This window comes from Coturnix japonica, chromosome 1, assembly GCF_001577835.2.
Source record: "Coturnix japonica isolate 7356 chromosome 1, Coturnix japonica 2.1, whole genome shotgun sequence".
Taxonomy (NCBI): Eukaryota; Metazoa; Chordata; class Aves; order Galliformes; family Phasianidae; genus Coturnix; species Coturnix japonica.
Genome location: NC_029516.1, coordinates 52,371,627 through 52,384,112, shown reverse-complemented (window position 1 = coordinate 52,384,112; position 12,486 = coordinate 52,371,627). Strand labels below are relative to the sequence as shown.

The window sequence follows — 12,486 nt, the reverse complement described above, 5'->3', positions numbered from 1 at the left end:
TTGGGGCAAGAGTAAAAATCATGCTTTCTAGCTAGGCCTGCAAAGCAGCAGCACATTCTGAACTGTAGGCAGGCAGCTCACAGAGTTACTAGAGAGAAGAGGAAGAAAACGATGGAACCAAGTTACATTAATCAATCAGTAGTGGATCCGCATCCATGCTGCTAGACTTTCCACAGGAGAAGCAGGGAAAGAGAATCATAAAATCATAGAATAGTTTGACTTGGAAGAGACCCTTAAAGGCCATCTGGTCCAACCCCCCTGCAGTGAACAGGGACACCCACAGGTAGATCTGGTTGCTCAGAGCCCCGTCCAGCCTGACCTTGGGTGTCTCCAGGGATGGGGCATCCACCACCTCTCTGGGCAACAGCCAGTAGCATAGTAAAATAGTGAAGGTAAGGCAACAGAGATAAAGAAAGGACAGCTGAATAGTTCCTTGCCTTGTGCGCTGGGTCCTCACAGGCAGAGAGGAGACTGAATAAGGAAACATTTATATAGATTCTCAGAAGCGTGGTGTGCATCAGCATCAGTGCAGAAACACCCCTGGATAACAATGATAACTACAGTGCACCAGTGACAACGTTCTTATCAACCATTTAAACAGAAGACAAACTAATGGGCGGGAACTAATGGACTACGATAGGAAACAATGTAATCAATAACAAACTATTCAGCTTCTGCCTGGACAGATAAGAGTGTACTGAACGCAACAGTAAGTTTAAAAATAAAAACAAATATTCAGTGTAAACACAAGCAACAAGGAGAAACATTAAATCTACAAATAGGAAAGAAAGCTGGAAAATCCTGAGCAAAGAGCATTTAAAACAGAACATCTCTTATGGTGTCTTCTGGGATAGACACAGGAAAAAGTCAGCGTGGTTTTGAGAGAGATTCCTTGTGAGATTGGAGAGCTTAAAACAGAAATTGTTTGATCTTTTTAGTGAAGATGAGAAGAGGGCCAACACACATCGCAAAGAATCAGCGGAGATTACAGAGAAAGATGAGCTGAATACACGTTTTTAAAGTTGCAGGAGGCAGGGAAACTGGGAGGGCTGTTCATCGGCCCATTGGAGGCAATGAAAATCCAAAGGGGAAATAAAGCACCGTATGGATATCTAAGCCAAACTGGAAGAACAAGGACGAGCAGAAGCAAACGCTTGGGAAATAGATCTGCTAGAAACAAATAACAGATATGGAATAAAGTGAACCTTGGGGAAAACATATGAACAAGCCGGGATGAGGTGAGTGCATTTCCTCTGGGTCATATGCTGCTGGGTTGTTTCACTGTCCACGCATCAGCAACGCCTCCCCTGGGGTGCTGAGGGGCACTGGGGCAAGGGCACAGTGGTCTTCTCTTCCATGCCTGTTCTGGAGGCTGATAACAGGGCAAAAGGGAGATGGTTACTGCTCCTAACCCACCCAAGAGTAGGAGAGCAACCAGAGCCTGCCCACTGCACAGCCCCAGTGTCCCAAGGCGCAGAGACCATCACTGGATCCATGCTGGATGGTGGCACCATATGTGAAAGCTGAGCACACGAAGCTTCTCAGCCTCCCACCTCAGTCCCGCACCGTGTTGACAAATCATCCAACCCACCCCAGCACTGTGTAATCTCACAAGCCATCCCCCTGCTTCCAGGAACACAATTTGCCGTTATGCTATCCGGGAACCAAAGGCCAGAGCAAATGCAATGCCTTTTCTCCATCTGATAACCACCGGGCTATCAGCCTGAAAACATTATTAAGCTTAAGTTGAAATGGCAGTACAGAATGCACAATTCTCACAAATACACACAGGAAGGGGATAAATAGGGGCTGATTCTGCAGAGAAAGAACCCAAAATAAGCACAAGGGATCAATCCCTGGCTTGAGCCACCAGGTTCAAAGAAAGGCACTTTTATTTTGAAATGGCAGTGGCAGAAACCAGTAGTCATAGCAAGAGCCTGCGGGTTCCACAGCAAGAGAAAACGCTACCATGGTCATTTGGGCAGGCTCCCACAAGCACAAATGCCCCAGAGGACATGGGCTGCCAGACAACTGCCCAAACAGTCGTAGTCCCAAGGCAAGAAAACCTGAATCCAGGCTGGACAGCTGAGGGGTGGCAGAGGCTTCACAGTGGTGGTGTTAGAATAGGATGGCCTAAGGACAGCCTGCTCTGCTTGCAGAGTGGAAGATAAAGGGGCAGAGCTGGAGAACTGTCCCATACAGGAACTAGGGGGGATGCTCAGGGAGGTGGTGGAGTCACTATCCCTGGAGATGTTCAAGGAACATGTCATATGGCACTAAGGGACAGGGTTAGGAGGCACAGGCTGATGGTTGGATGATCTTAATGGTCTTTCCAACCTTAACAATCCTATGAAAAAACTAAACTATTTAAAGGTTATCTGCAAGACAACACAATTATACAAGCTACATATATGCTTGTAACATAAATATGTAGCATAAGCAATAGCTGAATGGCAAACAAAGACTCCCAGGGCTGGGAGACTTCATTCATTTTGGCATCTCCCACTTCCTCCCTCCCTCCCTCCCTCCCTCCCTCCCTCCAGCAGCTGTTACAAGCTCTCAGGGCTCAGCTCCTGCTGAACCTCGACAGAGGCTGGGCATCCTGAACAGAGCAATTGCAGGAGCAGAGCCTCAGGGAGGTGGCAGGAATCGTGGCGTTTCTGAAGCCCAGCCATCTACCTCCTGGTGTGAAAATGGGTAGCTTGCATGTAAAAGATAAAACCACCCTTTGGCTGTTGGCTGCCAAAGAGCTAATTAGAGCATGTTTTCATATCAAAAACCATATGCCAAAGGAGATCACAATTTCGGACTAATGATAGCAGTACTGCTCAAGTAGCCCAGAAGTGAGACAGAAAAGCCCAGCAGATTTATGTACAATATAGATTAAAAGTGTAAAGAAGGACCTGGGTATTGTTCTGGGGATAATAGGCTTCCCCTGTGCTCTGTGCACCTGACTGCTCTATGGTGAAGGTTATAAAGCTGACACAGACTGCAATGAGAATTCAATCACAGCTATTGAGAGGGCTGAGATTTTATGAAGCCCCTGCTCTCTGTCTGCATAGTAGAGGGATGCCCTGGGGGTAAAAGGAAAAGCTTTGCTCAGAGGTGAGACAGGGTTGCACCTGCTTAACCTATTCCTTTGAAGAACACTTGTAATCCGCTATTAAATAGTCAAGAATAGGGCAATACTCAGAGAGCATCTGTTCATAATTATTTGCATTAAAAAAAAAAAAAAAAGTAAAAGGGTATTCTTCAATTCATGAGGTCTATGGGACTGGTAACTAGGAGCCCTAGAGGGATAAGGGAGACTATGTGGGGAGACATACAAAGGGCCTGCAAAGGGAATGCAGCCCTATCTCCTCACCTTCCTTTGAATTTCCCATAATGTAATGGGAAGGCCTGAGGGAAGAAGTAACTGACTGCAACAGGAATCTGACCTGCCAACTTCCTAAAACTGCCTTTTTTACTCAGCAAGAGGGAAAAAAAGTTTCAGTTTCATGTTAGGAATTTATCCATTACCACGTAGTCTCTTCCATTATTTGTTCTTTACTTACTTTTGGCATTGTCATTTTCTAACGGCATCAAATCCTGAAATGTGAGGTCTGTACAGACCAAACATGTTCCTACCAGAAGCCTGACAAAATCAGTTCTCATGCTTTCAGTTCCTTGCATATGCACAGACATCCAGAAACTGCATTTGACTGCATATTTACTTTCCAGTCCACCATTTCCCTAACATACAGCATGCAAAAACCCTGGAGGTATTAAGGTACCATGCACTCAGCTGTGGGGTTCACCAGAAAGAATCCAGGGTGCTCTGTGCAGTTCCATTTCTTCACCAGCAACTCTCAGGCACCGATGTGTGCCAATTTTCTCTCTCAAGAAGGCTTCTGGGCAAAGTTAAGGCATCTATCTCCCACCTCTCTCCTGTATAAGAGACTATCAGAAAATCTGGCAAGGAGATAATGTATCACAATGTTACCAATACACCGATAATGCCTAGATATTGATCTTTACTGTATTTTGCTCTGATAACACCATTGCAGAGATGTGGAAGAGTGAGCTGAGTGTATTTCCAGCTGTATATGCGGAAAAGTTAAATTACCAGTTGTCAGAACTGCTGCCCATCTCACATCTCCTCAAAATCTGAGCTGTTTCTCAAATTCACATTGCACAGAGAAGCTGTGGTGCCCCATCCCTGGAGGCACTTAAGGCCAGCTTGAATGGGGCCCTGGGCAGCCTGAGCTGCTGGATGGCAGCCCTGCCCACGGCAGGGGGTTGGAACTGGTTGGTTTTGAGATCCCTTCCAACCCAACCCATTTTGTGATTCATCATCTGGATCTGCAGAGGTATCATCATAAAATAAGCAGTAACAGCAGTAGCAAACATCCTGTTCTTCTGAGGAGCCTGGCAGGAGACTGAACTGCTCTGAACTGATGGTATGGACCTCACCATGGGAAGCAGCTAATACAGTGGTTTGATCTGCTGGCACATCCCCAGAGCTCTACAAGGGGATGCTGGGCTGGCCAAGGCAATCCAGCTGTCTTAGGTCCTGCGTTCTGAGGTGGCTGCTCTCCTTAGATAGCAATACCCGCAGCAGTTATTCAGACACTCAACTTTAAAGGACTTCTCCTTATCTGGGGGAAGGTGCAACTGCCAAAAATTGGCCTTCGAAAAGGCTCCAATGTGGACAACAATGCCCCATCTACCATTAAAACTATTCACTGCAGCAAGGCTTTTGTTTTGAAGCTATTCAGAGCACGTCTCCTCACAAATATTTCTGGATTTTAATAAAGCCTTTCTACTTTCAATGCTTTTACCTTGCAACTTAACATTCATTTGAGCCTTATGTAATGAGATGTCTTGGTACAACAGTCTAAATCTCTTGCTGTGCAGTTTCCAGCTGTCCTACACATTTATCACTCCTCTAAAGCCAGCGTGGCTAGAATTTTGATAAGGACTGAATTTATTGCATCTCCCTGCTGACTATTGGCGCTCCAAGCACACTTCCTGTTTGGACCAGGCAAGCTGACCAAACACATTCTTAGTGATTGCAGCTGGGCAGGATTCGAAGGAGTTCCCTTGCTTTTCAATTTCATCTAACGGGAGAAAGCCTCAAACCCTGCTTTTAACAAGACTGTAGTTGTCAGCTACTTACATAGCCACGCACTGATTTCAGAGAGAACAATTAAGAAACTTTTTGCACCTTTGAATAATTTTTCATTTCCAGAGTACCCAAATGACCACTGATGGACAGTGCTCCTCTCAGCCAGTCACTATTTCCAAAGGCAGGCAGAGCCTATTTACTATGAGAGTGAGGAACGTCTGGGAAGCAACTGATGAGAAATCCAAATATAGTTCTTGCTTTACTTTGCTCCAGAGGCATTTATTCCAATAACTGTTGTTAGAACAACACAAAATAAAGGTGACAGCTATCCTTGGGCAGCTGCCTAGCGAGCAGCCTACGGGCGAATGAACAAAGCTGTAGGCGCTCTCATTTCTACTATCAAAAAGTTGAGCCGCCCTTCTTCATTCTCATTCATTTTAGGCCTTTCTTTTAGTGTAATGAGCTGCATGGAAAAGGGCTATGCATCAACAACACTGACCTCAACTCAACCAGCCCAGAACTTTATCTAGACATACAGGACTGACATAACTGTTTATTAGCTCACAGAGTATAGGTGAGCAGCACTCAAAGAAGCTCAGTTCTGCCATTTAAAGTTCTTCACGCATCTTATAAACTGCAATTCACGTAGTGTCCTTTTCTTTCCTCCTAATCTTACGTGCCACAATGATGAATGTAGCTAAGGAAATGTCTGTAAAGAGGAACATTTTCTTGATGGATTTTGATGAACCCTTCTGCCATCATGTTCATATTCAATGAAGACAAGGAAACGAGATGTGGATGCAGGGCAGCCATCCTCACCCTGATCCCTGAATAGATTATGAAACAAATTCTCCTTGAAGTCACATTCAGGGCCATGAAGGATAAGGTGATCACTGATAGCATTAGCCCAGTCTGGTTGCCTTCTGTGAAAGGCCTTATGGACAAGGGGAGAGCAGTGGATGTTTACCCCATCTTACAACAAAATGTGGAGTGGATGGAAATCCCACAAAATGGATGGAAAACTGTGCATTGCTGTGACTAGCAATCAACAGTTTGAAACAGTCAGCTGGGAATGGAGTACCTCTCCATGGCTGGTAGTGAAAGCAACAGTGTTTTATGTCTTACTTACCTGGTGATGGGATATGTTGTGCCCTCGGCAAACTGGCAGATAACACCAAACTGAATAATGGGGGAGGAGGAGAGCAGGACAACCTAAAACATTGGAGGAAAGTTCACCCAGTTGCTTTGGTACTGGTTGGAGTGATGGGCTGATGGAAAACTCATTAAGCTCATCAGATCTGCATCTAGGAAAAAATAAACCAAGGGACCTGGGAATAACGGTGGACACAATAAGTGTCAGCAGCATCACTCCTGACTGTCATGAAGGCCAACCCCATACCAGGCTGCATAGGAAATGCATTGCCAAGAGGTTAAAGGAAGTGATTTTTCTCCTGTATTCAACACTTGTAGGGCAGATCTGGAGTTCATGACCAGTTTTGGGGCTTCCCAGTACAAAAACAGATATTAACAAATCTGAGCATAGCACAGAACCAACAAAACTGTTAAAAGACTAACATGTGATGTGGCCCAAAGGAGGCTATGCTGGGATTGTTCAACCTGGAAATTAAGGTTGCAGGGTCTGCAGACTACAAACATCTACTGGATAATCATAGGAAAGAGAGCCAAGCTCTTCTCAAAAGAAAAAGTAGAAGAGGCAGTAAGAAAGTCATAGCAAGTGAATCTGACTGAGCATCAGAAAAAAAAATACACACTGAGGATGCTACAAAACTGAACAGGAAATTGTAGAGGCTGTCAAACATCCTGGAAATACACAAAACTTGACCTACTTTCAAAGTCAGCTCTGCTTTGATAAGGAGAAGTTGATCTAAATGACCTTCTGAAGCCTCTTCAACCTAAACTATTCAATGATTCTAAAAGCTGAAAACAAGAATGCAAGCTCCACAGTGTGGCTAACAAAACACACAGACATCTGTTTCCGTTATGCTGTGTAACACTGCATTCTAATAACTCAATATAGTTTTCATTGCACCATCAGTTTTAACTTAAGCCTTCGTTATCAAATAGCCCAGGCCGCATACATACACATTCAGGTACAATTACTCTGTAAAAAACATAAATCCTAAAAAGTAATGGCACTGAAGAGTTCAGGAGTGAAGTTTATCTCTATTCAACTAAAGCAGCCCAAATCCAGGCACAACCCAAGTCCCAGCCAGCTTTAATTCCAATCAACAGCTCTGCTTATTTCTTTGACACATGAGGAACAAGAACTGTGGTTAATATCCTCTGTGGAATACAGTATTAAGTCATGTACTGTACCAGGTACACAAGCGCTCAGATGTTGGATATATTGAAAAGCTGTCTCTAAAGCATGAGAAATCACGAAAACGATTTCCTTAGCATAACTTTGGTTTACTTCTTCATATGTTTTCCTAACAATTCTACGACCTAAGACGTGGAGACAGCATCACAGCTGAAATCTGTTGTGTTCTGTTGTTGTTCTTTTGAAACCACCTACTACATGTCTACAGATATTTTTTTTCAAAAAGTCAACATTTATTCAAAATCGTTATACTATCAGCAAATCCTTTGGGAAGAATTATGCTTTTAAAAAATAAATGTTTCAACAGCAAGATGTAAAGCTAATAATGGTCTTCAGTTTATGAACACCTTACCCAAAAGCAGATGGGGAAACACGCAACTAAAGAAGTGCAGCAATCTCCTTTTGAGGAAGTCAAAACCTCGTCATATGAGATCACATGAAAACAGCTACTAAGAAGGTGACTACTTGCCCATTTCGTTCGCTGTTTTCTATGCCCGTTACAAGCAGAATGATCGACCACTGCACTGTATAGCTCTTTGCTTCCTCCTGGTCACGATCACAACCTTCTACTCAGAGAAACAAGAACATTCAATGCAGATTTACTAAAAGAACTCTTTCCAGTTGATGATAAATTACACATAACAATGACTTTTATCACGACAGAGAACGTAAGAATGGTTAAAGAGGATATGCTCAACAGTTAACAGGATATGCTGACCATATTTTCCTTGTTGTGTCACGAATTCTAGGAGTCATGAAAGAATACAGACACTGGGATTCTTTACAAAATCTTGTACTAGTCTACTTCTGGAACGATTAAACATCTGTGACAGAGAGTCTATCCACTCCATATAGGGAAACGTTTATGTAGTACCATCAGTTAAAGCCTGAAGGAAAGTAACAACTGTTTAAACCAGTTTACCAAAACTAAACGTACATCGAGAAGAAAAGGAAAAAAAAATTGTAAGTGGATGCAAAAAAGAGGTCACGTCTAGCTATAGCATAGACTCCTTCATAACTAAGTAAACCAATAATACTCTTAAGTTTGTCAGGGTGCCTGTTCAGCCACACGCTTAACCACAGCTTCCATTTAACACATTTGCCTTTAAGGAGCAGGAATTAGAAGCCTGTGACCAATTAGCACTCAAAAAACTCCCAAGATCCTGCACCTTCTGCCCTCCGCCCTACCTCTTCTCTGTTGCACATCTTCCTTCTCCCCAGGTAGCAGGCACAAATAAAACAAACCAATAACGTTCATCTACCTGAGATGAGGTTGGGTTTTTTTTGTGTGTGTGTTTTTTTCTGGACGGACAATTCTGTCAGATAAATAAACTTCCAAATATCAGAGAACAAGAGAATGGACACAGAACAGTCAAGACAGAACACTTTTGTTTTAGTCAATTTTCTTTTAAATCCCAATCCAGCTCCTAGTAAGACTGGACACTACTTACAACACTCCTAGAACTGCAGAAGAATGGAAACACAATAGGGAGCGAGTTGAAGGCGGGGACAAGACAGCCCAGTGGCTGGCTTCAGACATTCACATACACAAAAGCCAGGCCGACTGGAGTCATTAAGGCCCAGATGCCCCACTAAATAGGAACAAACCCAAACACAAAGGTAGCACGTGAAATGTATTTACCTATTTAAACACAGGCAGCTGGTCAGGCTAGAATGGGGAAGGTAACTGCTAATTCCTTGTACTACAAGGAAGGAATGGAGTAAAAAAACCCAAGCCCACGGGCAGGTTTTTGCTTTGTGAACCTCTGTCTGTGCTGCTGGTTAACAGTGGTAAGTATAAAAAAATCAAAGAAAAATAATCTATTTATAGAACAAGTCAGTAGTCTGAGACATTTAGAAAAAAGTAAAAACAAGTCCTTCTTTAAAAATGGATTTACTAAAACAACTGTCACCCGGGATGACCCCAAGCCCTCTGGTCCTCTGGCAAAGCCAGGGGTAACTTTGAACAAGAACTGTTGCTGACTGGTACGCATCCAGCAAGGCCAGCGGGGAGGGGAGTTTGCACTGTGAACAGTATCTGCAGACTGCTTGCTGGTATCTCTTGAGGTCATGCCCATAGCCTGGTGATACTGGAAATAGTTGTGAGTGAAACTTTTCACAGAAGCACATGTCAGTGTAACCTCTGAGGTAAGTGGGCTGTCTTCTTTCCTTCCCATTCCTGGGTACAGATCACAGAAGCTGGTGCCCTGTACCACCTTGCCAGCCTCATCCTGCGTGAGACAACTTTAACGTGCAGGAGTGCAGAACTCTAAGCAAAGCCTAGAACAGGAGAGGGCACCCCTGCAGAAAGGGAAGCACTCTGCTTTTCACAAGCTCTGGTCAAGATAAACATCATTTTATCCTGGCCCTCCTCAGGACAGGAAGATCAGCTGTCCCCCACTAAGGTAAAAATTTTGCTAGTGGAGTACAATTGGGTTTCTTTTTGGTACACAGAACCTTTGCTATTTCTGAGATCATGAGCTCCTCTGCCCATTAGCTACAAATGAGAAATTCATTCAGTCATCCACTTGCTCCCATCCTTATAGAGTAGTGTTAGCCGCCTGGATATGGAGACAACTTAACTCTCTCAAGACACTGCCCTTCTCACTGGGTTGGCAGGAGAAGGCAAAAGATAACTTCCAAAACCTCCTTAGGGCAACCTGGTATGGCTATAAGCACCAGCCCATGCCACCAACTCCAGGCCAGCTCCACCGCCAACATGGACTTCTAACACCCTGAAGCGTCTAATCTAACAGCCTCGGGTTAGCTCAGTCTCTAAGAGCAACAGCCACTCTCAAAGATGGAAATACTCAAGTCAAAACACTGGCTGCAGCTCCTAATGAGGCGGTGTCTGCATAGATGAGTCAGAACCACTGTGCCTTGACGTCCCTGCTGTATGAAGGAAGCCAGCTGTAAAGGAAGGGACCAACTCTGCTGCAGGTCTGTACATCCTTGGAAGTGAAGCTCAGTGGCTACATTAGATTCAAACCCTCTCTTTCTGTAGGGGTTTCAGCAGTCCGTTTTCTCAGCAAGTTCCAGACATCAAGCAGTTGCTAACTTGTCTCCTTAAGATCTTCCATTGGGAGTTTGTAGCTCAACAAGAAAGAAGGAGGTGGCGCATGAGCAGGGCTGCTTGGTCCCTGCATCGTTTTCTTTGCACAGTTTATACAGATGTAATCCTCATTCTCAGCCATTTCTGGAGAGACACCAACGCAAACTTGATGAAACCACTCATCGCAGCCACCATCACACTGCACCCAGTCTACCTGCAAGAAGGAGAGACAGAAAAGAGGTTCCATGAAGAAAATGCATTCTATTAAATCCACCTGATATACTGAGAATGCAAAAAGTGCATGGCACAAATTAATGCCCTACAGAACCTGTTTTAACAAGTTGCTTCAGCTTAAAAAGTAGTACTTTCCCAACAACACTGCTCCTTCTGAGCAGCTTCAGAATTACACTCCCATACCTGCCATTTTGCACTTGTACTGCATTCACTTAGTGAAAGTAAAAACACACATCTAGCCTTATGGAAAGGAAGGCATTCCCTGAAAAGCTATGATTGTATAATTACGATTACTCAGTTTCATTTATGGAAGCTTGATGACTCTAGCACGACATTCTTTATAACATGAACACTCCTGTCTCTCACCATATCAACTCCTGTAAAACATAACTGAGATATCTGTAAAGAGAACAGTTGAAAAAAGACTGTACTATCTTATGGGTCAATTATCTTCCAGGGAAATATCTAACTTTGGCCTAAGACTAGGACTTCAAAGACAGTCCTTTCACACTCATCTGAACACTTACATTCCGTATCTGTATTCTGAAAAAAGACTGAACTAAATCTCTGGATGTATATTTGATCATACTCTCTGGTGCAAACGAGTGAGGTATAGGGTCAATCCTTCAGCTATTACTGAAAGGTTTTCTGTTTTTAAAGCAGCAAAAAAAAAACCCCACAAAAACAATCTGAAAAACACTCTGTGAAGACTGATCATCAAGCAGTGTGTGTTTAAAAGCTGACAGTCAGAACAGGAAGTGTCACACAGAAAAGCAGATCAAATGTTTTTTTGTAATAAACCAATTGATTCTAAAATCGCTGATTATCCACCTCCCAAAAGCAACATGAAGCAGTGCAGTTTGTCAACCCAGCAGCATCACTGCTCACAAGCTGCACGCAGGAAATACTGAAAATGTACTACATTTAGCAGTGTTGTACAACCCACTTCTGCTCAGAAACCGAATGCGATCCGGAACATTTATCACTGAGGTGACGAATTCTTTGAATCAAACAACCCATGTTCTGCATTACCAGTAAAGAGTTACACAGCAGTCCAGTTTGAAGAGGTTAAACTTCCCAACCAAAATAGAGTACTTTATTCCAGATCGTAATTTCTCATCTTCCCCTCCTGTTTTGAAGTGGCCAGGAGAATGAGACAAGTTTGTCAAGTTTTATTCACATTTACATACTTACCCAAGTACTACTTAATACCTTCTCACTTCAAATTATTCTACTTTTGTTACTCAAGCTGTTCAGCCTTATTATTGAATTCACTTTGCATGAAATTGACTGTGCTGGGACTAAGCAAAAACTCACTTTGTCCTTGCAGGGCCTCTGGCAGTTCTGTGCAGCACATACTGCATTCTCATCATCTGACTCCTCAGCTCCTGACCAGTCATACTTAGAAGGAATATCTAGAACCTTCTTCTCTCTTTTTTTCTCTGTGCTCTCCTTTGCCAGCTCCACCTTGGCCACAACCGCCTTCTCTCGCTTCTTCCGCTCCTCTTCCTTGGCCAGTTTCTTTGCCAGCTTGTTCAGCTCCTTTGTCTTGTCCATGGTGAGTTTTAGCTTCTTTTTCTTCGGTTTCTCTAGTTTTTTCAACTCTTTAGACTTTTGCTTCATATCTCCAAAGAACTGTTCTGCTCTCTCCAGCTTTCGTTTCCGCTTCCTCTCAGATGAGTCTCTCCCTCTCATTTTCAGTGGTTTCTCATCCATGCTGTCATCCTTCATAAAAGGGAAAAAAAGAGACTG

General features: G+C 43.5%; 1 protein-coding gene across 2 annotated transcripts in view; it reads right to left on the bottom strand.

Annotated features, from left to right (window-relative positions):
- Positions 1-7,326: 7,326 nt before the first annotated feature.
- The window catches only part of KDM5A (lysine demethylase 5A), a 47,078-nt gene continuing 41,918 nt past the window's right edge, over positions 7,327-12,486 (bottom strand). For both annotated transcript variants that reach the window (XM_015865707.2, XM_015865704.2), the window contains exons 27-28: positions 12,052-12,459; positions 7,327-10,714 (exon numbers count right to left, since the gene is read on the bottom strand). In XM_015865707.2, coding sequence (XP_015721193.1) covers positions 10,502-10,714; positions 12,052-12,459 — 621 coding nt within the window. In that variant the 3' untranslated portion in view covers positions 7,327-10,501. The remainder of the gene's footprint in view (positions 10,715-12,051; positions 12,460-12,486) is intronic.